The following is a 26328-nucleotide window of genomic DNA, read 5'->3' on the forward strand; positions in this document are numbered from 1 at the left end:
CGGCTGCCTTCTCCCCTGGGTGGAGTATGCAAACAATGCACATATTTCCTCCTCTACTGGTCTGTCACCTTTTGAGGTATCCCTTGGCTATCAACCACCCCTGTTTCCTGAGGATGAGGCAGACCTCGCCTGTGCCCTCCGTGCAACACCACTTAAGACGCTGCTGCAACATCTGTCGTAGAATGAGGGAAATGTTACAGAAAGCAGTTGCCCACCAGCGGTACTACGCGGCCCTCCGCACACCGGCACCCAGGTACACACCTGGACAAAAGGTATGGCTTTCCACCAGGGACGTACCTCTCAGGTCTGTGACTGGCAAGCTTGTACCCCGTTTCATTGGACCCTATGAGGTAGACACAGTCATCCCTCCATCCACACTCAAACTGAAACTTCCTGCTGCCATAAAGATCCGTCCTACCTTCCACTTTTCCTGAGTAAAGCCAGAGCTCACGAGTCCGTTGTGCTCGCCGGCCGACCCCCCTCTATCCACCCAGCTTGTTGAGGGTCATCCGGCCTGTACAGTCCGAAGGATCCTGGACGTCCGCTGGCATGGTCAGTTGCGACAGTACCTGGTGAATTGGGAGGGGCATGGCCCTGAAGAGCACGCCTGGGTCCCCAGGTCTTTCATTCTTGTCAGCTCTCTTGTTTCTGATTGTTACAGGTTGCGTCGAGGCTAACCAGCTGCTGGGAGGCATTCCTTGAAGGGGGGGTACTGTCATTGACCGTGTGAGCAGCTGGGTGTGGCCGGTGTGGATCCCTGCCTCCTGTAACCACCTTAGGGCGGGCCTACCATCCTCTCACCTGGGCAGTGCACCTGCGATTAATCCTGGACAGTCAATTGAGGGTATTTATGGCCAACTTCACTACCACCTCGCCACCAGTTCATCAACTCACCCAAGTTAGTAACAGGCTCTAATGCTAAGCTCAAGATCCAAGATCCTTATACGTTTACCTTGTTGTCTTTTCTCCTAGCTCAACTCACCTGCTATACTACGACATCATCACTTCGGTTTACCTGCTAGACTCTGGACACAAACCCATCCACTCGGATCTCTGCCTTCCTCCTTAGCCTCAGCCTCATCCTGGCCAAGTAAGCCACTCCATTCCAGCAATAACTATAGCTCCAGGACCAACCCATGCACCCACTAATTCCTTTCCTCTCTCTCTCCCTCTAATACACTCCGTGAGCACCACTTCAGTCTCCGTTTAAGTAACGTGTCTCCGGCTGCTGTGCTAGGATCACCTGCCCTGTACTGTATTGTGTGTTAAGGCAAGGTTCTTGGTTTTGTTCCTCCACTAGTGTTCCCCCCACCAAGCCCTATATTATATATCAGGCCACGTCAAGTTCCTATGTTTGTCTCTCCTTGTTGTCCTTGGCCTTTGTAAGTAAAACCACTACTTTAGTTCAACTATCCTGCTTCCGCACTTCGTCCCGCACTTGGGTCCAGTTTTGTACAGGCCTCCGGCCCCCTTGACAATCCCATCCTCTTCTTTCTGCAACACCTCAGCTGGGAGGTCTTGGTCTCTGATCCTTGGTTGTTAACCACACTCTCCAAAGGATACATTCTCCAATTAAGGTAATGGCCCTCAAAGTTCAATGGAGTTTGTCACAGATTCTCTGAAGGCTCAGGCTCTGAGGCAGTAAGTCATATCACATCTGGAGAAAATCACTTCCTTATTCCTAAAACATGGACACCTACACCATTTTAAAATAGTTTGCATCGACATGCATTACATGCACCATTATGGTTACATTCTTGCTTCTGCAGACGAGAGGCATGTGAATTCTTACATTATTGGACAGCTGGTTTATATTTGCCCCAGTTCAGGAGCAGGCATACTCAAACACAACAGCTCTTCTTGTATAGATGTATTGTATAGTTTTCAAATTTCAAGGCAGGAGTTCATTAGTGTTGCACTTGTTGCAAATAAGGACAATCTCAGCCTCCTTCCTCATTTAGTGAGAGGTAGAATGTAGAATTCAGTGTGCCCCTTCAGCCAGGGGCATAATTTCCAAGGGGGTTAGACTCCCCCCCTCCCCCCCCCCAAATAATCAGACCCAACCGATATACCCCCCCCCCCCCCCCCAATACAATTATGAATTATCTAGCATAAATAGGATTTTCTTTACTCATTTCAATTATTATCAGCAAAATAGTTGCATGTTTAATCCTCTGGGAATAGATTTATTCATTCATTTAGACAGAGAGCTTGACACCCCCCCCCCCCCCCCCCAAATGTTCAGCACAAAGTTAAGCCGATGCCTTCAGTTACTATGAAAACTGACAGTGACAGCTGCAAATTTCGTATTAGGGTTCACTTCATTGTGGCTATTTCGGGTCTAAATCGACAGGTTGAACATCAACCCCCAAGGGCACCAATGCAGCAATGCAGACTGTTGGTGGTCTCAAGGCAATGCCTTCTTGTGTCATGATGTTTCTTTCAGATCGTAGTAGGTGGTGGTTATATTATATGGAGAACCACAGGCCAATTAGACAGCCCTGGAATCTACAGCAGAGGTTGCTACACAACATTGTGTTGAAACAGTGAGATGCTTGGCTACAAGTTGAACAGCCACAAGGGGCAGTACCCTCCATGGAGAAGGAGGCTAGAGGGCAAGATCAAAGTAGCATGGAGGGAGGTTAGCCAACTAACGGAGTTGCAGAAAGGTGCGGCAAAGAAGGTGCATAAGAAATACAGCAAACTGTCCATACCTGAGGCCTTGGAAACTGCCAAGCAAAGACTCACAGCCTTGGCCAGCCGCTTGAGGAGGTACACCAGAGAGATAGAAGGCAGGAGAATAAACCAGCTGTTCTCCACAGAACCAGCAAAGGTGTACTCTCAGTGGCAAGGGAACAATAAGAGAACAGCACCACCAAGGCTGGAGACGGAGCAATACTGGAAGAGCATATGGGAGAAGGACGCAACCCATAACGGCAATGCTCAGTGGCTAGTGGATCTGAGGGCAGACCATAGCGACCTCCCTGAACAGGGTCCAGTAACCATCACAGTGGCAGATATCCAAGAAAGGGTCTCCAGTATGAAGAGTTGGACAGCACCAGGGCCCGACATGGTTCACGCCTACTGCCTGAAGAAGCTGACTGCACTCCATGAGCGTCTGGCAGCACAAATGAACCAGCTGCTAGTTAACGAGAGACACCCGGAATGGCTAACCGAAGGTCGGACGGTCCTGATCCCCAAGGACCCCAAGAAGGGACCGGTCCCCTCCAACTACCAACCAATAACCTGCCTCAGTACTACATGGAAGCTCCTGTCAGGCATCATATCGGCTAAGATGAACAGGCACATGGGTCAATACATGAGCGGGACACAGAAAGGAATTGGCAAGAATACCAGAGGCGCAAAACACCAGCTACTGGTAGACAGAACAGTCAGCAGAGACTGCAAGACCAGACTGACCAACCTGTGCACTGCCTGGATTGATTACAAGAAGGCCTATGACTCAATGCCCCACAGCTGGATACTGGAATGCCTAGAATTGTACAAGATCAATGGGACCCTAAGAGCCTTCATCAGGAACTCAATGGGGATGTGGCGTACAACACTAGAGGCCAACTCCAAGCCCATAGCACAAGTCACCATCAAGTGCGGGATCTACCAAGGAGATGCTCTGTCCCCACTGCTGTTCTGCATAGGCCTGAACCCCCTCAGTGAGATCATTAACAAGACTGGCTACGGATACCGACTACGGAATGGAGCAGTTGTCAGCCACCTCCTGTACATGGATGACATCAAGCTGTATGCCAAGAGTGAACGAGACATCGATTCACTGATCCACACTACGTTCGGACTGGAGAAGTGTAGTCGGATGGTAACAAAGAGAGGGAAGGTAGTCAGAACTGAGGGGATTGAACTACCAGAAGGCAACATTGCAGACATAGAGGACAGTTACAAGTACCTGGGGATCCCGCAGGCGAATGGGAACCATGAAGAGGCCGCTAGTACTGTTACTCCCTCACGCACATATTTGCACTGGTCTTGGAAGAATGCTGTCAATAAAATCAATTGGTGGTGCCTTTGTATATAAATTGTTAGTAGATCACAGATCAACAGCATCAACACAAATGTATAAATAACAGCCAACAGTTCCCTAATTCTTTGTCTTTTCATGTCCTTACAATGAAACTTAAACAACTGGTAGTGTAAAGGCAATAACATAGGTATGTTAAAGGCTTGCTTAAAACTGACTAAAGATAAAAATGAAAGCACTTCTAGTCTTTTAAAAATGTTACAATTTATAGACACACATACAAGATATACAACCAAACCATGAGCTTAAGACACAATACTGGGGTGAAAATAAGTTCAAACATAAAATCTAAAAAAATCAGTTATAAGATCATGGTTATTCAAGTTTTGTTAACATACAATGAACAAATACAGTGAGTACAGAACACATCTCAGCCAGTAAATGGAGAGAAAAAGAGGGTAAGGAAGAAAAGATGGTTCAGATTTCACAAAACTGGCGGAGCAGCATGGCCAAAAACAGCCACTTTCATGTCTCAAGTGCAACATTCAAAAGGAAAAAGAAAAGGAAGGGAGACTGAAGAGGGCGAAATGTACAAAGATTAGAAATGAGAAGGGCTGCAATTAATTAGTTTATTTTATACATACATACACACACATTATATATAAATTAAAGGAACACTTTTTAATCCAAGTATACCATCAAGATACCATCAAGGCAGTTAACCTACGGTATATGGTATATGATATAGTGAGTTAAGTAACAGAGAGTGTTGCTGATCAGTTTAGCTGCTTTGGTGTTATCTTATAGAGCTGACCCTACAGGGGACAAGTAGTTCAAATCCTTCAGGATGCACATTAATACATGCCATTTCCAGAACATTTGCTGTGTCTCCTAGCACAGTCAAGAGCATGGAGGAGATTTCAGAAGATAGGGAGCTATTCTAGAAGGACTGCACTGTAAAAGGACCATAACCCATCAGTAGGAACACGTTGAGCACTGCCAGACCTACAAAATGGTCACTGGTGTGAACTTATCGGCCAAACAATCATATGTTATGCTGCCAGTAACACCATTCAGCATTTCAGCTTTTCACAGATGAGATTAAGTTAACCTTGACACGTGTGACAGACGTGAAAGGGTCTGGAGACGCAGTGGAGAACGTTATGCTGCCTGTAACATCAGCATGAATGGTGTAGTGATGGGTCAGTGATAGTCTGAGAAGGCATATTGATGGACAAACACACAGACCAACAGGATAGGCAATAGAGATTGACAGACCACGTGACTTTTGCGCATCGCATGCCGGGTACTAGTGGCAAAACAATCAAAGCAATGCATCAAACGCAAGCATTTGCATCACCGCAAAACGTTCATTCTCCGGTTCCAATACCTTCTTGCTTTTTCTTTGCCCCCCCAAAAAAGGTATGTACAAAACGAAGGAGAACAATGCCGGTCCGTACAAAGACAGACTTGATGAAAAGTCAAAGAAAAGATATGAGGAAAAAAATCAAACGAGTGAAAGGGTCAGACCCTCACGAGCACACAGAGGGACAAAAGACGTTAGCGTGCTGCCCAACTTTCACCACGCTCAGATTTATAATTATACGGTTCTTGGAGTGAGTGCATACACTCATGAAGTTTAGTAACTTCAGGTCACTGCAACAAGCCCAGGTACAGTTTACCGACGGATGGGTGCAGGACCTTGAAATGCACCGTGTAGAACGAAAGACCATCGTACGAACAAAGGTAAGTTTACCAGTCTCACAAATCGTCTTGATAAATACACATTCGTTAACCGTTTATTAATAGGACCTTTGAGCTCAACGGTAATTAATTAGTAGTGGAAATAATTTCTGGTAGCATTACAGAAATGTAGCAGTGACAGTAATATTGTATGCTGTAATCGCACTGGGCAATTAGTGAGACAAAACAACTGTTTTATCCTGTGAATAAAAGTATATGTTTTTGTCATTGTACCATGGTAATAACAGAAGCGAAACGCAATATTCTGTCAGGACAATTCACTATTTATGCACAATAAACAAAAGAGCATAGTGCGACAATTTCTGTTCAGTGCCAGACTTGCTTGTAACCTATATCACCAGTTATGTTATGAAAAATGACATATTAACTACTACAAAACACTGACCTTTGTGTAAATGCTTGGAGCAGACTAACATGTGAGCTGGAGTGTTCTGGGACCTTATATTTGGTCTTCGAATGGCTGCAATCCAGGCCATCCGTCGGCTATTTGTTACTTCGGAAACATGGCTCGAACAATTTCTCTTCAACGACGTAATCCGATAACAACCGATCTCTTTACCCGTCGGCTTCCCGTGGCTGTCATGCGACCGGCTATTGCAGTTAATAATACAACAGCTTCTTGACATTTTTTGCGTTTCTTTTTATCGCTGTGTGACTGTTTTCAATTGAAAGCATGCGTGCGCTAGTACCGCTTGCCACGTGTTCCCAGAATCCTTTGCGGTTTTACCCCTGAATGATGTCACATTTTCAATCTCTATAGCACCCTGACTGCCAACAGGTATCGGGATGATGCCTATTGGAAGTCAGGCCCTGTCAGACGCTATGGTCGTTCAGTGGGTCCTGGTGCATGACAATGGCCTCATGTGGTGAGAGTATGCAAGCTGTTCCTGGAGGATGAAAGACGTGATACCACTGACTAGTCAGGCCCCTATGTTCACCAGACCTAATCCAACAGTATACCTCAGGTACTTGTAAAATGTACTACATTCAGTCCATCCAACCTTGTTAGATTGCACCTCCAACGGCCCAGGAGCTCACTGATGGCCTGGTCTTGATCTGGGAGGAGATCCCCCAGGACACTGTGCTTAATCTCATTAGGAACATGTGCTAATGTTGTTAGGCATACATACAAGCATGTGGGGGCCACACAAACTACCAAGTTTGAGTTGCTGCAAGGAAATGTCAGCAAAATGGACTAAACTGCGCACATTATTTTTTCACTCTGATTTCATTGGTTTCATTTCCAATGAATGTCCTTTCATTGCTAACACATTACCCAGTTCATATTAGTAGATTATTAGATATCTAGCATGGTTTTTACCCCATTGGGATCCAATGTTTTCAAAGTGTTCCTTTAACTTTAAGCAGTGCATATATATACATATATAATGTGTGAGTATCTCTGTGTGTATAGTCATGAAGAAGAAAGTACATCCCCTTTCAATTTGAAGGCTTTACATAATTAGGTCATAAAAAAAAACCTTATCAGGTCTTAAAATTAGTGAAATCCATCTTAAGATGAACAACAACACAAGACGTACTGTTTCATTATTTACATTGTGCCTGTACATTGTGGTTTTGGCTGGTGGAAGTTGTTTCACTGTGCCTTCAGGTCAGGGAATGGGTTTGGTCGTTTGGCGCATAAGCACAAACAACAGTTCAGAGTACCCAGCCTTCTTGGAGTCACTGGGTGGGGTGCTTCATCTGGTGACTGAGATGTCCTACTGGGAAACTTCAATGATCAGGTCCACTAGTCCGTGATTGATTTTGTGACAGTGTCAGCTGTCAACTGATCATCACCTGGCGGTTGGTTTAATCAGGTGGCGGCGAAGGATGCTGGACAGAATTGTGAAGGTGTGCTGAAAACACCTGCCAGAAGCCCTGGTTCATGAGATCTTCGACTCTCACCTCCAGCCTTCCGAGGGACGAAGGAATGCTGCTGGAGGTTGTTGGAGGTTGCTCAACAACCTCCATTGTTGGGCATGCTGAAAGGGGCAAGGTGGTTGGTACCTGTTATGATGGTAATCCCCAAACCAGATGGTGGGTGCTGGAGATGAAGGGAGCGATCAAGCTGAAGAAGTCCTACAGGGCTTGTGTAGCCTTAGGGACTTTGGAAGCAGCTGACAGGTACCAGCAGAGCCACATACCTTTCAGCTGTTTTTGTGCTCGGGTGATAGATGAAGCAAAATCTTATGTGTGGGAGGAGTTCAGTGAGGCCATGGAAAAAGACTGCCTCAAAGTGGTTAGGAATCCTAAATTCCTAAAGGCCCTGGGTTGTCCTGGTTGACGCATTGCATGGAAATCTGCAGATGTGCCTCTGGGGGCTTTAAGAAGGTGGGCTAGAGTGTGTACTTCAACCACAGGGGGATCACACTCCTCAGCCTCTCTGGGAAGGTCTAGTGTGGTGGAAAGTTAATTAATTAATTAATTAATTAATTAATTAATTAAACCGTATGACTGTTCCCACCACTAACACATGACCCTACGCTGTGTTCACTGCATCATTCCATGTTTGGCACTGATCACCACCTGCACTCATGTATATATCATGTATATATCTATCCACTTAGCACTTTTAATTCTTATTCTTATTTTTATATTTTTATGACAGTATGTTTGCACTGAAGCACCGCAGCAATTTCCTAATGTTGTAAACCTGCTCAACATTTGGCAATAAAACCCTTTCTGATTCTGATTCTGATTAGTCAAACCTCGGATACAGGAGGAACAGTGCTGTTTTCGTACTGGTCGTGGAACACTGGACCAGCTCTTCATCCTCCTACGGATATTTCAGAGTGAGTGGGAGTTTGCCCAGCCAGTCTACATTTCTTTTGTGAACTTACTGGTCGATCTACATCCCTACCCTCACCTATGATCATGAGCTACGGGTACTGACTATAAGAATGAGATCACGGATATACAGTGGTGTGAAGAACTGTTTGCCCCCTTCTTGAGCTCCTATTTTTTATACGTTTTTCACATTTAGATGTTTCAGATTATCAAACTGGCAATGAGCCACAGCATCTCAGTGGAATTCAGGTCAGGACTTTCATTAAGCCACTTTGTAAGTATTAAGAGGTGGACTTGCTGGTGTATTTTGGATCATTGTCATGCTGCAGAACCCAAATGCACTTCAGCTTGGGGACACAAACATATGTCCGGACATTCTCCTTCAGGATGTTTTGGTAGACAACAGAATTCATTGTTCCATTTACACCACAAGTCTTCCGTCCTGAGGCAGCAAAACAGTCCTGGAACATCACACTACCATCACCATATTTTACTGTTGGTATGATTTTCTTTTCTGAAATGCTGTGTTACTGTTTTTTTGTTGTTTTGCCCAGTCTCTTTCTTATGATGGAGTCATGAACACAAACTGAGGCAAATGAGGCCTGATGTTGTTCTGGGGTCTTTGTCACCTCTTAGATGAGTTGTTGCTGCGGTCTTGGGTTACCTTTGGTCGGCTGGTCACTCCTGAGAAGGTTTGCCACTGTTCCTTGTTTTCGCTATCTGTCGATAATGGCTCTCACTGTGGTTCGTTCAAGTCCTACAGGTTTAAGAAATGGCTTTTCCTTTTCCAGACTGAGAGATCTTAATTACTTTTTTTGTCACCTGTTCCTAAATTTCCTTGGATGGCAGCATGATATCTGGTTTTGAGGATCTTTTGGTGTACTCTACTTTGTCAGGGAGGTCTTATTTATGTGATTTCTTGATTGGAAACAGGTGTGACAGTAGTAAGGCCTGGTTTTGGCTAGAGAAATCAAACTCAGCTTTTCAACGATGTGATACACCACAGTAAATTTATGTTAGAACTAAGAGCATCTTTAGGATTAAGGGTAATTAGCAGCCAGGTGCTGCTAAGGCAGTGTAATTTATTAACTGATCATTGTCAAATATGACTACAAAAGCTGAAGTTTTGGCAGTTTGCTTGTTGGGAGATTTCATATCTGTATTAACACAGTGCCAAAGAGAAAACATCAGTGGAAACAGCGGTGACAGAGACTATTCGCAAGTGGGAAACGCTCAAAATAGTTGCCAATTTTTTAAGGAGTGGATGTTCATATAGTACAAACAAATTCAGGCACAAAAGATTCATGAATCACTGATTTCTGAATACACACTGTTGTAAATGACGCCGAATGTTTTTAAGGCATGCAAGGCCAAACTGGAGATGTCAGTCCATAATGCACACCAGGCGAAACCAAACAACATATCGACACAAACGCTTCATACCAACTACTATAGGCACAGTGGTGAAGGGGCAGCCACAGGACCAGCGCACCTTGCAGACAACATGAACTCCTCTGTATACCACCATTCTCGAGTCAAATATTTGGGAGGCCTTCTGTTCGACAGCCCAAACAGGGCCAATGCAACGGGTTAATGAGTAAAGTACATTAGCAAATCTACAAGAGAACAGCTAAAAAACAAAACTATCAAGGTTTTGCAATGGCCCAGTCAAAGTCCAGAATCCATTCTGATTGAATTGCCATGGCTGGACTTTTCTGGATATTTCTTGTCAGTTATTGCAGATCCAATAATCACACGCTGCTTCTGCATTTTGTCTTAAAGTGTGTTAAATAAATGACATCATTCAATATGCCATGTGTTGTTCATTTAATCATTTTAGAACCTGATAAAGACAATTATGATCTTTGCATTCAAAGGGGGCGTACTTTCTTTTTAACAACTATATACATGTAACCTTTTTAAAATATTATATCAGAACTGTGAGGTGAAAAAAACAAGTAAGAGAATTGAAAGGTTTGTTTACCACATGACTAAAATGAAATTAACCCTATCCCTAATTGCTGGGTGACCTGGTGAATGTTAATGTTTAAAACCCAAACTGGAAAGCTGCAGACCAAAGCAGGGAGCTGAACGATGCTTTAACACATGTTGAGCTGAAAGCAGCGGCATTGTTTGTGTTAAATTACTGATAACAGTCTGTAGGTTTATGATGACCCGTGACACCTTTCACTAGACATACAATACCTTATTCTAAAATCTTAAAGTGTGCAACTTTAATAGAGGTCTAGTCTACAATTTTATTTGGTATCTGGTTAGACATATTCAATCTATTCATTGCAGCCCTGAATGCCAGAAACAGACAGAAACTGTGGCTGAGAACACAGAGGGGAGTTGTACAATTCACAACAATTAACAACCAGCACAATACAATCTCCAGTACTGAGACACAACAATCAGCTGACATAAGTTTAACTGTAAGATTCGGGGGTGTGGGTGGCAGATGGAGGTGTGCTGTGCTGGGGGGACTACTAGTCATTTTCTAATTTTCACAATGTGCCAGACACTGTACAAATCATGAGGGGGAGCCATAGATCAGCAGGTTGTGGCAGGAAGACTGTGATTCCACCACAAAATCAAGACAAGACTTCCGCCTTGTCTTGATTTTCTTTTCTTTTAAAATGTATTTATTTATTTTTTAATTCTAAAACTCTTCATCAAAGTATCATAATGAGTTTGCTTATTGTTAAAAAGAATGACAAGATACATTTTACCTTAAAATTACAAGGGGAGTAATATTTATGTATCTTCAATACAGATCTTCTACAAAGATCAGTTACAGACCCAGAGGTATTATAAAAAGCACCAAGAAGACTTTGGTAATAACTGGCTACCTCTAGAATAGTTGAAGCAAAAAAAGTTGCTTCAAGCACTGAGCAGGTTGAGGACATCCTTAGAGGTCCACACTCAGGACCTGGACAGAACTGACACAACATGTGTGTGTGCGTGCGTGCATGTGTGTGTGTATGTGTGAGAGAGAGAGCGAGAGAGGCCAACCAACACACAAGAAAATGGCAGAAGGCATAATTACCACGCTCATGAGTGATGACTGAGGGAGGAAAGAAAGTGCAGTAAACCAAAATAAGAACAGGAAAACAGGGGGAAGAAAGAAACAGAGAAAGAAAGTAAGAAAGAAAGTAAGAAACAAAGGAAAAGATTACATATAGGGAAAAGAGCGCTTTTTTCGTCATGTGGAATAAAAAAAATATGTATTAAAAGAAAACCTAAAATATATAAAAATATACTACCAGAACCTTTTTTATTTGCTTTTGTCATCAATGATATGCATTTACAGTACTATGTAAAAGTCCTGAGGGACAAAGACAGGCAAAAACAGTTTGTACAGTGTTAATCATTTTGAAAGTCAACATTTGGTATGACTTCTAGCTTTCTTATCATTTCCTAATGTAGTCTTCAGGGATAGGAGCACTGTACAAGGTGAAACACTGTATAATACACTGTCAGTAACACTAATATACATTTTTATATTTAGATAATCAAATTATAATTTTTAATGTGTTGACTACTATACTACTAATCAAACTAAGAGGAATACTGTACTTTTTTCATGGAGTTGGGAAGAGTGGCGACATATTTTTATGGTTTGAAAAGTCTTTGTAATGTTTACAAACAAGAGATGTACAAGACAAATCATCAGCACGCTTGTACATCAGAAAATCATACTTGATAATGCACGCAAACCAGCAACACTGAATTACCACCTCATTTACACAGGAAAAAACAACAAAAAACCTTTTTATTGATTATAACGAACAATGTGAAAAATAAATGGTGGCTCTCTACAATCTTAATGTTTCTACAGTGTTGAAGGTTATTTCAGAATATTGTGTTGTTTTAAAAGCAGCTTTAAACTGACCATCTTTAGGTTAATTAAATACTTTAACTAGACCTAGATAAGTTAAGTATTTTAATATTAACATTCTCTATGCTTTCAATAGGTAGAAAGTTAAGGTCGTCAAACTCCATCCCGGAAAAAGAGATGTTTCATAAATTTTGGTTTTCGTTTCTGTATTTTTTCAAAATTAGCCCAAAAGGTATAAACATGGGGAATCTTACCTGATCCTTCCTCTGTCACCATTCCCAGTCCCTCTGCTTTATTTTGCCTCTCAAATGCATTTAGATCCAGAACACTAAAACAAAGACAAATATAGTGTGAATCACTACATCCATCGCATTTCTGCTCTATTCGTGTTTTTGTCTTGCCCTTGTTTGATGAGTGTTTTCCTTTTCCGTGGATTTATCCTATATGTGCAAGTCTCTGACCAGCAGTTTTATTCCATGTTTATGTTGAATATTGGCCTCTCATGTGGTTTTCAATGTTTTTATTTCATTGTTGTCTTGAATGCCCCATTGTCCATCTCCTTTATGTGTGTATGGTCTGTACATTTGCTCAGTCAGGCTGACATACACTCTTCCTAAATTGACATCTGGTTTATTTGAGTTATTTGGTGGCTTTTTTTTTCTCTGCTACAACTGTGCCTTTTACTACCTTCCTAGGAATACTGTCAGCAAATAGAACCAAGTAAAACTTTTGCAGCCAAAATGACAACAACCTCAACATATAAACAATAATAATTTAAACCCTGCTAAAAGAGTTTGTACAGTTCGCCATTTCCTGAAAAACAAAAGTGCTGAGCACACAAAGTTGCCCGCTAGATCAGATTAATAACATTGCACAAAGTACAACCAAATTTGCAGAAGGTGCTGGCAAATATAACAGAAATAATGATATGAAATATAACACACAACAGTACAAGAGAACACAATAACTAGAATTTAATACAATATGAATTACTGCACTACGGTAGAGTGAAGCATGTACTTGTAATGCAAAGGTAACTACTGTTTTGCTGGGCAGTCAGTCAAGATAAGTGTTTGGCAGAGTTCAGTTCTAGTATGGTTCTGGAACAGAAGCAGTTCATAAATCTGTTTGTTCATGATTACAGGGACCTGAATCGTCTGCCAAAGTGCAGTAACTTCAACAGGTAATGTGCAAAATGGAATCATGTTTTCTTCTCTGCTAAGGCAGTGAGAGCTGAAAGTTTCCCCAAAGAAGCGAGTTTAGAGTACAGCTAGTTTCTGGGAAGACTTTAAGATCCTCTGAAGGGATTTTCTGTCTGCCACTGAGCTGTCAGCACATCTTACAGAGATGCAGAATGGCAATGAAGGGGGAGTTTCTCAAGAAGTGTAATCTCTGCTGTGCCTTGATAAGTGCAGTCTCTGGACCAGGAGTGATTTTCTGAAGCTTGTATACCAAGAAACTCGAAGGCAGGAACCTTTGCCACACAGTCTCTATCAATGTGTATTGGGTTATGATATTTGTTGTGCCTCCAGTAATCTATCATGAGTTCTTTGGTTTTGGTAGAGCTAAGGGTTGTTCTCTGTATCCCATCCTGGGGCTTCATCTACAAAGGCTGTCACATCTTCTTCTGAGATGTGCCAACTACAGTCTTCTCATCATCAAACTTAGCTGTGGTGTGTGGAAAATTGATAGGGATGCAGAGGGTAGAGAGGATGTAAAAGGAGGTTCAACACACAGCTTAATAATGCTGGTGTTCAATGTGACAGTGAAAGAGAAGCAGGGGCCTAATCTAACCATCTGCATGCGATTAGTCAGAAGGTCACTGATCCTGTGGTAGACAGGTGTGAAAGTTGTAAGCCAGTAGGTTTGGTGACCAGATGGACAGTAGTGAAAGCTGAATCTAAGTTTACAAAGAGTATCCTTACATATCTTCACTACTGCTCAAGATGGCATAACGCAGTATACAAGACAGTGGAGATGTCTTGGTGCATGGAAAACTACTTTTATCACATCTCTCTTTTTTTCATATAACACAACAAAGAGTTAGACCCTCTACATGATGACAACAAATACTTGCTTCAGCCCTGAAATAGGAAATCTTATTTATACCTGCATGACTGCATGAGACCAGCCAGACTCTGAAAGAAGCCCACGTCCTTCTTGTCCTTCAGATAATCTAACATTTTCTGTTAAAGATGACACAGTGAAAGCACAATAAGATACTGGAGTTTACTCAGATTTGACAAAAAACAGTCTACATCTGTCATTAAAATAAAAATACTGGTGGTGGTACCCCTCAGCCTCCTAGTAGATACACCTACAGTATGTATTTCAAAATCGTACATCCCCTTCTTCTCAAGTTATCGGATTCGCAAGGTTTTCCAAAAACCTGATCTCTGACTTCTAACTTTGAGGTCAAGGACACTGAGATTCCAACTTGTCCGAGATTTTTACTACTCCTATGTTATCAGTGTCAAAGTCCTGGATGACTTACTTCTCCAATTATCACATTCACAAGACTTTCAGAAAACTTGACCTCTAGCCTTGACCTTCAGGTCAAGGTCAGTGAGGTTCAGACTCGTATGAGATTTTTAGTAGATCTGTGTGGAAGGGTGGGGTCTGTAGCTCAGTTGCAGGGGAGGGGTGGTGCAGTTGGTTTAGAGGGCAGTGCGACGGGAGACTGGCCAACAGAGTTGGAGATCATCAGGGAGGCCCAGATGGCAGCACTTAGCCTTCTGGTCGTAGCAAAAACTTACTTTCCTGATGTCCATTGAGTGATCCTAGATCTGCTTCACCACCCTAAGACCACTCCTGTTGGTTCTGGATGGAGCTGAGGGATTGGCCATTTGCCTATGCCAGGTGGCTCCATAAGGCGGTGGCCAGGTGCCTGCAGACTGGCCCAATGAAGGGGAAAGGCTGCTGAATATGCTAACATTGGAGAAGTTCACGAGGTGGCTCACAGTGGAAAAAGTGGAACGGGGTCCATTTTCATGTGATACTGGCTGAGGATCACCTGGCGCCGCAGGAGCTGGTAGCAAGTTGGCTTGTCCGGGCCCGGAGAAGGAAACCCCGCGAGGTCCCACTGTAGCCAGCAGCTGTAGTGCACTGGCTGCCAACATTTAATGGCACCAACATTTAATGGCACCAACATTTAATGGCACCAACATGTAATGACGCTTCTCCCTGTGTGGGTTCTCTTGCGTCCCTCAACGAGAGCAGCACATTTGTTGGGGCAAGAGTGCTGGAGTTGCGGCTGGGACATGTCCACTGGGAGTGCCCGCTTGATGGAGATGGGGCGAGTGTTCCATGTCACTGGCCCTCCAGCGACTTCCTCTGGTCCAGGAGTATACAGTACTCTAGTAAGGTGCCAAGTGGGTACAGACCGGGCTATGGTGGACTCGGGCTCCACGCAGGCACACCCAGTTGATGGTGCAGAAAAGCCATTAAGAAATATCTTACAGGCAGCTCATTATAACCCAATTACTGGCCACATGCAATAAAAAAAGGGAACAAATCATGGCCTGTTTTTTGGTTTTTTTTGGCATTTGAAGGGATGTGCGCCTGTGGTGTGCATCCAGCCCAGGATGTTGTACTCATTACCACTAATGGAGGGTCCATTTAAGTGCACTGGCATGGATCTCATCTGGCCATTTCACCATAGTGCATGAGGGTATCACTTTGTATTACTTTTGGTGGATTATGCAACAGATATTCTGAAGTAGTGGCATCCTGGAAGAGACACTGATTGACCAGGGCTTCATGTCTTGTACACTAAAAGAACTGTTTAATTACTGTCCATCAAATATGTTTGGCCAAGCATTCATCACCCTCAGAATGACGAGTTGGTAGAGCGGTTGAACTAGACTGGAAAGTCTATAATTTTTAAGTGTATTCATTAGGATGAGCAAAATAGAGATTGCAGGCTAGACTCTCATTTTTTTAGGGACTAGTAAAGCGCTATACAAATACAGGCCATTCACCTGTACAATTGGGGAGCTTGGCTGAGACAATTTTCACTGGGAGTTAAAGTACTTGTGTTGCTCCCTTTATCCATCTCAAAATTACCTGCCAAGTGGCAAGAACTATTGGTCACAGAGTGAGTGTGAGATGTTGACTATGAAAAGGTGCAGTCGGACAGGGTTGCAGGCTCTCCCCTGCATGGTCACACCACTCTCACAGAGTACCATTTTGAAATGTGCATTGGGGTTTCAGTGCATTCACACCCTTATAGATTGCCTAAGCAGAAAAGACAAATTACTCAGAAAGAATTGGCTGTTATCCTGGAGATAGGGGTGATAGAAGAGTCACAAAACATCTGGTGTAGCCCCATAGTTTTTGTGGTGTAGAAAGCTGGGTCTATATTGTTCTGCGTGGACTACCACAAGGTGAAGGAGGTGTCACAGTTTGACGCTTACCCCATGCCTCAGGTACAAGCTTATGGATTGGTTAGGTACTGCTCGTTTTATCATTATGCTGGATTTAATCAAGAGCTACTGGCAGACTTGTCTCTGGACAAAAAAATGGCCTTCTCCAGTCCATACAGATTGTTCCAAATGGTCACACTTCCATTGGCTTGTTTAGAGCCCCAGCCACTTTCCAGCACTTCACAGACAGGATGCTGTGTCCACATGCTGCATACGCCACTGCCTAGCTGGATGATCATCCATGGATCCATGGACCATCCATGGTGACATCGAATCATATGCAGCAGGTGGCCTGCAGCCCTGGAGTTCCTGAGGCAGGCAGGGCACAAGGCCAACATGAAGAAGTGTGCGGTTGGACAGAGGGAGGTACAGTATCTGGGGTACCACCTGGGAGGCAGGCAGTTGCATTCTCAAATGGAGAAAACCACAACCACTGCAAGCTGCCCGCATCTCGGGGCCAAAAAGGAGGTGAAGTGGTTGCTGGGGCTGGCTGGTTACTATTGTTGGTTCATCTCAACATTTGCGGAGGTCACCAGTCCCTTGACTGATCTCCCCTAAAAGGGTGAACCAGATCTTGTCCAGTGGACGGAGCAGTGCCAGACAGTGTAAGGTAATGAAGACTTTTTCTTCCCTTGTGTTCTGCAGACTGACACGTTGAGCAGAGGGCTGGGGGCTGTTTCATCCCAGCAAGTAAGAGGGGTTGACCATCACGCTGTCTACATCAGTTGGAAACTCTCAGAACAAGAAACCAGGTAGAGCATGGCAGTGCCTGGCGATCCAGCGGGTGGTGGACTCTCTTCGTTATTACCTCCCTGTTCAGATCGTGCCCCACTGCAGTGGCTCCACCACATGAAAGATGTCAATGCCTAGATCACCCAGTCATATCTGGCTTGCCAGCCTTATAAGTTCAAGGTGATCCACAGGCCAGGGCCCACATACTCAGGGCTGATTTTCTCTCCAGGGGAATTTGTAGGGCTATGTGGTGGGCCGTGGACTGTGCCTCAGCTGCGGGGGGAGGGGTGGTGCAGTGGGTTCAGGGAGCAGTGCCAGGACCTAGAGGAGGAACAGGAACTGAGAGCAGATGGCTGCGCATGAGGAGGCACCTTCAGTAAGAAATCTGGTGATAACAACCCGGTAAGGCTAAATTGTAAATAAAGACCAGTGCATCTTAAAACACTGTGTGTCTTACTGGGCAACATAACACAAAGGTGTGTTGCAGTACACCATAGTATCAATTTCAGCCCTTTTGCGCTGCATTCTCAAGATTTTCATAAAATTTGACCTCCGAACCTTGACCTTGAAGCCAAGGTTACTGAGATTTGAACTCATCTGATATCTTTAATAGATACACCCATGGTGTCAATTTCAAAATTCTATGTTGCATCGTTCTCAAGTTCATTCACAAACGTAGGTGTCCACGTCGCCTGTCCACCCAGGGTGATGACAAAACCTTTTACAACTGAGAGGTAAAAATCTATGAGAAAAATTTTAAATTTCAGTGGAAAAGATGCATTATATTTCACACTTGTACCAGTTACTTTGAGTATGCTTTGTATAAATAACATTTGAAAATAGATAATATAGCTATAATCCAGCAGTCAATATAAATAACAGTGAAGTAGCGAAGCATTACCTGCTGTACGGTTGAGTTCCCACCATTGAGAATAGCTATGCCCAGTTTCAGAGTAGATGCCACCATGGGACCCATCTCACCTGGAGGAGAGGAACACCCACTCGAAATGACTCACTAGCATTTGTTAGCTTTTTAAATTTGTTTATAACAAAGAACAATTGAAACTTTTATTATTTTACTAATATTTTTTTGCACAGCATATTTTTAAACCAGAATGTCAGAGAGGTCCTGATTATTATCGGTTACAGTTCACATATTGTTATAATGTGAGAAGTACAGAAAAAAATCAACTGAAAAATCGAGAAGGCTCCCAAACAGTCATATCCAGAACAAATTACTTTTAACACATCAATGAGTAAGCAGGCATAGGGATTGGACAGCCTGGTTCTATCACAAGGGCCGTAATATATTTGCCACCACTGAGTTACAGTAAAGAGTAGGGGGTGATAGCCAAGACTTACCTTTACTAGCACTGATGGTTTGGAGCACCATCTCAGCAGCGCCACGGTCGTGCAGCCGAGCCTGCTGATACAACAGCTTCTGCTTCTCCATCTCTTTTTCCTTTGTTAGAAAGGTGATGCATATCATTGCAGACCATCTAAAAATGAAACTGCTAAAAGCTAGAGACTAGTGGAAGATTCAAGACCGACTGATCACCTACTTCAAAACTCTTCACTTCTCCATCGTCATCCTCTTCATCATGGCAACTCTGAAGGAAGGGAGAAAGGTGAAAAAAAAAGCATACAAACTACAGACTGTTTACTTAGGATAGATATAGCCACATCAGCGACGGGAAGTTCCAAAGCACTGAGGCATCAAACTTAGTGTTTTCGGTGTCACCATCTTTGTTTTTTTAAACCAGATGTTACGAATGATGGGGAGGGCCGGTATCTGCTGCTTTATGCAAAGATGAACAGGATGAAACTTGCCAGAGTTCTACAAAATGACCTGCAGCAGGACCATCCATCCATCCATCCATCCATCCATCCATTTTCTTCCAATTATCCAGGGGCAGCAGCCTAAGCAGAGAAGCCCAGACCTCCCTCTCCCCAGCCACCTCCTCCAGCTTGTCCCTGGAAACACCAAGGCGTTCCCAGGCCAGCCGAGAGATATAATCTCTCCAGCGTGTCCTGGGTCTGCCCCGGGGCCTCCTCCCGGTGGGACATGCCCGGAACACCTCACGCAGGAGGCGCCCAGGAGGCATCCTTGTCAGATTCCCGAACCACCTCAGCTGGCTCCTTTCGATGTGGAGGAGCAGCGGCTCTACTCTGAGCCCCTCCCGAATGGCTGAACTTCTCACCCTATCTCTAAGGGAGAGGCCAGCCACCCTTCGGAGGAAGCTCATTTCTGCCGCTTGTATTCACAATCTCGTTCTTTCGGTCACTACCCACAGCTCGTGACTATAGGTGAGGGTAGATCGACCGGTAAATTGAGAGGCCACTGACATGAATGTCTCTGATCAACAATCAACAAACGACTTTATGATGGTGGCCTGGGGACATAGCTTCCTCTTGTCAACCCTCTGCTGACTGCCCAGCACTGTAGAGCCTGTCTGGCATTTGCCGTAGAATACCAGAATGGTCCACCACTGGTGCCCTATCCTTTTCACAGATGATAGCAGGTTCACCCTGAGCACATGTGACAGATGTGAAAGGGTCTAGAGAAGCTGTGGAGAACATTATGCCGCCTGTAACATCGTTCAGTATGACTGGTCTGGGGGAGGCATATCCATGGACAGACGCACAAACCTCTAACAGACTAGGTAATGGCACCCTGACTCCCATTAAGTAATGGAATGAAATCGTTGGACTCATTGTCAGACCCTATGGTGATGCATTGGATCCTGGGTTCCTCCTGGTGCCTGACAATGCCTGGCATGTTAAGTAAAGTAAAATAAACAATATAAAAAGAATCTTTGCCAGGCAAAGTGTGCATGATTGATTCTCACATGCTTTAATTTTTTATTCGATGTGTAGGTGTTCACCACAAAGAGGTTTTTTTTTTATTTTGGGGAACCTGGTTGGTCCTAAAGCTAAAGACACCAATCTTTGTGTTTATATATGTCATGATCCAGGTGAGTGTTCAGTGGTTTTCTGTCCTGGCCTTGCGCTCTGCATCTGCCTTTTGGGGTGGAGCCCTGGTTCAACACCTACACTTCTCCACGTGTTTTCCATCTGTGGCATTCAGCAAGACAGTATTTAAAACCAGTGTTGCCATCAGTTCTTCACCCCTTCGTTTCTTTGTTCATGCCAAGTACTTGATCTCTTTTGTGCCTTTAGCAATCTCGTCAAGTCACCACCTTACTCCTTCCTCTGGACGCTGGTCTCCACAGTCAAATCCCAGCTTCATTCTGCAACTTGCTTCTCTCGACTTAAATTACTCACTGCTCTCACCTGCCTGTCCTCCTGCCTGCTGCTTCCTCTGGATTACTAGAATGCAAGGTTGGAACCCAACTCACTCATTCAACACTCAGACGGCTACCCACCTCTAGAGCAACCCCTGCCATGTATTCATGTCTCACCATAGTTTATTCTGTGATTTCAATAAAACTTGTGAAATCTTATTTCCGCTCTGTATTGTGTCTGCACTTATGCTCACTCCCACGTACTGGTCTCCCGGCCTTGACAGCATAAAGTGTCTGAAGAAATATACCCAGCAGACCCAATTCGGACTGCAATCCCTAAGCAGTGATATATTAACAGTATCCTAAACCAACAACAACTCTACCATCCAGAAGACTAGTAACTAGTCTTCTGGACTAGTAACTGCTAGTGCTACTGTTAACAGTGCAGCTGCTAACATTTGGTTAATTTGCCACAGTTTGGTGCATCTGTTTTTCCATTTCTTTTTCCTCTCTTAGCTTTTCAGGCCACACTAAACTATTCTACACTGAAGGTAGGGGAGGTGCCAGTTGCAATAAGTGATTTGATTAGGCAGTACAGCACCCTGCAAGTAATCCATCAGCCCAAAAGCATCAGCCCTGGTCTATGACATAAACAGCACACAGAACAATAACCGGTTTTTTTCACCGTCTATGCTAAGCCAGCTATGTGAGTCTCAATTCAAAAGTGTTGGTACTCAGATAACAGATACCTTAGCCATGATGTCTGCGTAGGCCATGTAGAGATTATCCTCATCCAGTTTACTGCAAAAACAAACACATTCACAAAAGTTAGCACAATTATAGCTGTATTAAGGAAAATTATTTTGGTGCACCACGGACTGAAATGACATCTTCTCATTTAATAGTTTTTCATTATTTTTATGAATATTTACATGTTTTATATTTCAGATACTTTAAAATATCGACCCTTTGCTTTGATTACTGCTTTGCACACTCTTGGCACTCTCTCTCTGAGCTTCATGAGGTCGTCACCAGAAATGGTTTTCCAAAAGTCTTGGAGTTCCCAGAGATGCTGAGCACCTGTTGGTCCTTTTGCCTTCACTCTGCGCTCCATCTCATCCCAAACCGTCTCCATTGGGTTTAGGTCACTGTGACTGTGGAGGCCAGGCTGTCTGGTGCAGCACTCCATCACTCTCCTTCTTGGTCAAACAGCCCTCACACAGCCTGGAGGTGTGTTTGGGCTCATTGTGCTGTTGGAAAATAAATGATGGTCCAACTAAACACAAACTGGATGAGGTGGCATGTCGCTGCAGGATGCTGTGGCAGCCATGCTGGTTCAGTGTGCCTTCAATTTTGAAAAAAATCCCAGTAATGGTGTCACCACCAAAGCACTCTCACACCATCACACCTCCTCCTCCATGCTTCACAGTAGGAATAGAATAGAATAGAATAGCCTTTATTGTCATTGTACAGAGTACAACGAAATTGGAGTGCCACTCCCTTGGTGCAAGTTTCAATAATAAATATAAATGTAAAATATAAAAGTACAAAAAAAAACCAATCGTAAGTACTCAAACAATAGTATGTACAATATATACAGGATAGCAGCATTAATATAATGACAGTATGAATAGCAGCATAATATAATGACAGTGACGGTATGGAATAGGTTCAATTGTTTTTGTGCTTATTTACTACGGTGATAGCTCTGGGAAAGAAGCTATCCCTGAATCTGTTTGTCCTGGTTTTATGTGACCTGTACCGTCGGCCTGACGGTAATAGTTCAAACAGTTGGTTGCTGGGGTGAGAGTGGTCCTTGATGATATTGCCAGCCCTGCTGAGGTACCGAGAGTTTGCAGTGACCTCCAGGCTGGGCAGAGAGCAGCCAGTGATCTTCTGGGCTGTGTTGATGACCCTCTGCAGTACTTTCCTGTCTGCAGCTGAGCACCCTGCATACCATGTTGTTATGCCGTACGTTAGGATGCTCTCTATGGTGGCTCTGTAAAATGTCACCAGCAGCCTCTCCTCCAGGTTGTTCCTCCTGAGCACTCTCAGAAAGTGGAGACGCTGCTGGGCCTTTTTAACCACCGCTGTAGTATTTGCAGTCCAGGAGAGGTCATCAGATATCTGCACGCCCAGAAACCTCATGGAGTGTACCCTCTCCACACAGCTCCCGTGAATGTAAAGTGGGGCCGGGTCTGCTCTGCCCTTCCTGAAGTCCAAGATAAGTTCTTTAGCTTTCGTGGTGTTCAGTTGGAGGTTGTTAACTGAACACCACTCAGTCAGTCTGTTGACCTCATCTCTGTAGTCCGACTCATCCCCCCTTGAGATGAGTCCAACCACTGTGGTGTCATCCGCGAACTTTATGATGGTGTTTGAGAGATGGGTAGGGGAGCAGTCGGATGTGTAGAGCGTAAACAGGACGGGACTCAAAACACATCCTTGTGGAGACCCGGTGCTGAGTGTGATGGTGCTGGACCGGTGGGGGCCGAGTCTGACAGACTGTGGTCTATTTGTCAGGAAGTCCTTGATCCAGAGGCAGATGGGGGTGGAGAGTCCCAGGTGAGACAGTTTCTGGACCAGGATCTCCGGGATGATATGATTGAATGCTGAGCTGAAGTCCAGAAAGAGCATTCTCACATAGCTTCCTCGGTGCTCCAGGTGACTCAGCGCAGTGTGGAGCGCTATGGTGATAGCGTCCTCGGTGGAACGATTTGTCCTGTAGGCAAATTGGTGGGGGTCCAGAGTGGGAGGCAGACCGGCCCTGATGTGCTGACAGACCAGTCTCTCAAAGCACTTCATCACTACAGGCGTAAGTGCAACAGGCCTGTAGTCATTTGGGCTGGCCACGGCTGACTTCTTGGCGATGGGGATGATGGTGGAGGTTTTGAGGCAGGGCGGGACGGTGTTTGATGACAAGGAAAGGTTGAAGATTTTAGTGAAGACTCTGGTCAGTTCGTCAGCACATGCTCTGAGAACCTTTCCATGTATTCCATCAGGACCTGCCGCCTTCCTGGGATTCACTGACCTTAGAACACACCTCACTTGGTGCTCCCTAAGTGTTAGTGTGCCAGTGCTGGGGGCGGGTGGAAGTGGTGTGGCAGCTGAGGGCTTGGTCGTCTCAAAGCGGGCGAAGAAACGGTTTAGATCCTCAGCCAGTGAGGCATCAGTCCTAGATGTTGCCTGGTTATTGCTTCTGTAGTTGGTAATGTGATTGATCCCCTGCCACATTTTTCTGGGGTCGTTGTCAGCAAAGTGATCTTCAATCCTCCTCCTATAGGCAGCCTTAGCTTTCCTGATGCCTCTACTCAGGTCTGCCCTGGCTGCCCTATACGCAGCCCTGTCCCCTGACTTGAAGGCAGTGTTGCGGCTTTTTAGGAGGGATTGCACTTCGCTATTCATCCAGGGTTTTTGATTTGGAAACACCCTGACCCTTTTGTTGACGGTGACATTGTCAACACAGTTCCTGATGTACGAGAGTACAGTGTCCGTGTACTCCTGGAGGCTGTGGCTGGAGAATAAATCCCATACAGTTGTTGAGAAGCAGTCCTGCAGTTGAGAAAGGGCTCCTTCAGGCCAGGTTTTTATTGTCTTTGTCTGGGGCTTTGTTTTTCTCAGCAGGGGGGTGTAGGTGGGGGTGAGGGACATGCAGAGGTGGTCAGATCCAGCCAGGTGGGGGAGGGGTGTCGCTCTGAAAGCATGCCTGATGTTTGAATAGACATGGTCCAAAGTGTGTTCTCCTCTCGTAGCAAAGTCCATGAACTGGACAAATTTAGGAAGCACAGTCTTTAGGCACGCTTTGTTAAAGTCGCCGGCGACAATAAAAACCCCATCGGGGTGGGCAAGCTGTTGTTTGTTTATGGTGTTGAGCAAGAGGCTGAGAACCGTGCTAACGTTAGCATCCGGCGGTATATAAACAGCTATCACAATAACTACTGTAAACTCCCTCGGGATGTAAAAAGGTCTGCACGAGACTGCCAGAACCTCCAAATCAGGAGAACAGTGTGTGTGAATGATCCTGCTGTTACAACGCTACTCGTTATGCACGTAAACACATAGCCCCCCTCCTCTGCTTTTACCTGAGTTGCTGTTTCTGTCATGCCGGTGTAGCGTGCGGCCTGCTAACTCGACTGCAGCGTCGGGAATCAGCGGGTGAAGCCACGTCTCCGTAATAAGAATAATGCTGCAGTTACGTGCAAAGCTTGTGTTGGCTATCTGTAGCTCCAATTCGTCAAGTTTGTGGGTGATGGATCTGGCGTTCGATAGGAAAAGGCTCGGAAGTGCTGGCCGGTGTGGATGTTTGCGTAGCCTAGCGTCTGAACCCGACCGGCATCCCCTCTTCTGCTTTCTTTCCCTCCGTCGCCTTCTACGCTTGCTGGGCGGGCAGACCATCCACGGTGACCCTGGCGGTCTCGCTATCTCCACCAGGATGTTGTGTGTTCGCTGATAGTCGCCAGAAACAGACAAACTATATTTAAAACCTAGATCAATTAGGTTCTGGCGACTGTAAGAGATGGCGGCGTTGCAAACATTCAAAAATATCCAGGAACCATGCATGTGGAGACCATCCGTTCACCTTCATGAGCGTCATACAAAGACACGGTGGGTGGAATCAAAGATCTCAGATTTGGACTCATCAGACCACAGCACAGATTTCCACTGGTCTAATGTCCATCCTTGTGTTTCTTGGATCAAACAAATCTCTTCTGCTTGTTGCTTTTCCTTAGTCATGGTTTCTTAGCAGCTGATTGACCATAAAGGCCTGATTCACACAGTCTCCTCTGAACATGTAGAGATGTGTCTGCTACTGGAGCTCTGTGTGGCATCTATCTGGGCTCTAATCTGAGCTGCTGTTAACTTGTGATTTCTGAGCCTGGGGACTCGGATGAATGTATCCACATTCAGAGTTTTAGCAATTTTCCAGACTGACTGATGGGCTGTCATTTCTCTTTACTTACCTCATTGGTTCTTGCCATATTATAAATTAATGCATTTGTCAAACAGGGCTGTCAGCTGTGTACCAACCTGACTTCTGCACAACACACCTGATGGTCCCAACCCCATTAAGAAGGCAAGAAACTCCACAAATGAACCCTGACAGGCACACCTGTGAAATGAAACCATTTCAGGTGACTACATCATGAAGCTCTTTGAGATAGCTGTGCTTGAAGCTGTTGTCCTGTGAGCCGTCTATCAAACAAGCTGTTAACTCTCAGAAACCTGTCCTCTGATTCAGTCGTGTCTTTGGGTCTGCAGACCTCTTCCTGTCACAGTTTGTTTCTCAGTGCGTTTGACGGTGAAGGAAACTGTACTCACTGACTTTCTCTGTCAGGACAGACGCACATTTTTAAGTGTTATGATGGTCTCTCTCTCTTCCACTGTTAATGGTCTTTTTCTCACCATTTTTGTAGCAACACACTACTTTCTGCAGTACAGTACTGTTCAGCTGATGCTCACTAGGGTATGGCACCACAGTGTGTTCAACACTGTTTTATGCAGACAGAGGGGGTTGGAAGTAATCCAAGTTGGAACACCTGTAGG

The 26328-nt window shown here is 44.6% G+C and overlaps 1 protein-coding gene across 1 annotated transcript in view; it reads right to left on the reverse strand.

Annotated features, from left to right (window-relative positions):
• Positions 1-26328, reverse strand: part of ryr2a (ryanodine receptor 2a (cardiac)) — a 311203-nt gene that overhangs the window by 49804 nt on the left and 235071 nt on the right. The window contains exons 83-89 of the mRNA XM_026177557.2: positions 21537-21588; positions 19105-19152; positions 18905-19004; positions 18444-18523; positions 14496-14572; positions 12641-12714; positions 11595-11612 (exon numbers count right to left, since the gene is read on the reverse strand). Of these exons, the coding sequence (XP_026033342.2) occupies positions 11595-11612; positions 12641-12714; positions 14496-14572; positions 18444-18523; positions 18905-19004; positions 19105-19152; positions 21537-21588 (449 nt within the window). The remainder of the gene's footprint in view (positions 1-11594; positions 11613-12640; positions 12715-14495; positions 14573-18443; positions 18524-18904; positions 19005-19104; positions 19153-21536; positions 21589-26328) is intronic.

The sequence above is a fragment of the Astatotilapia calliptera genome, chromosome 8, assembly GCF_964374335.1.
Source record: "Astatotilapia calliptera chromosome 8, fAstCal68.1, whole genome shotgun sequence".
NCBI classification, from domain to species: Eukaryota; Metazoa; Chordata; class Actinopteri; order Cichliformes; family Cichlidae; genus Astatotilapia; species Astatotilapia calliptera.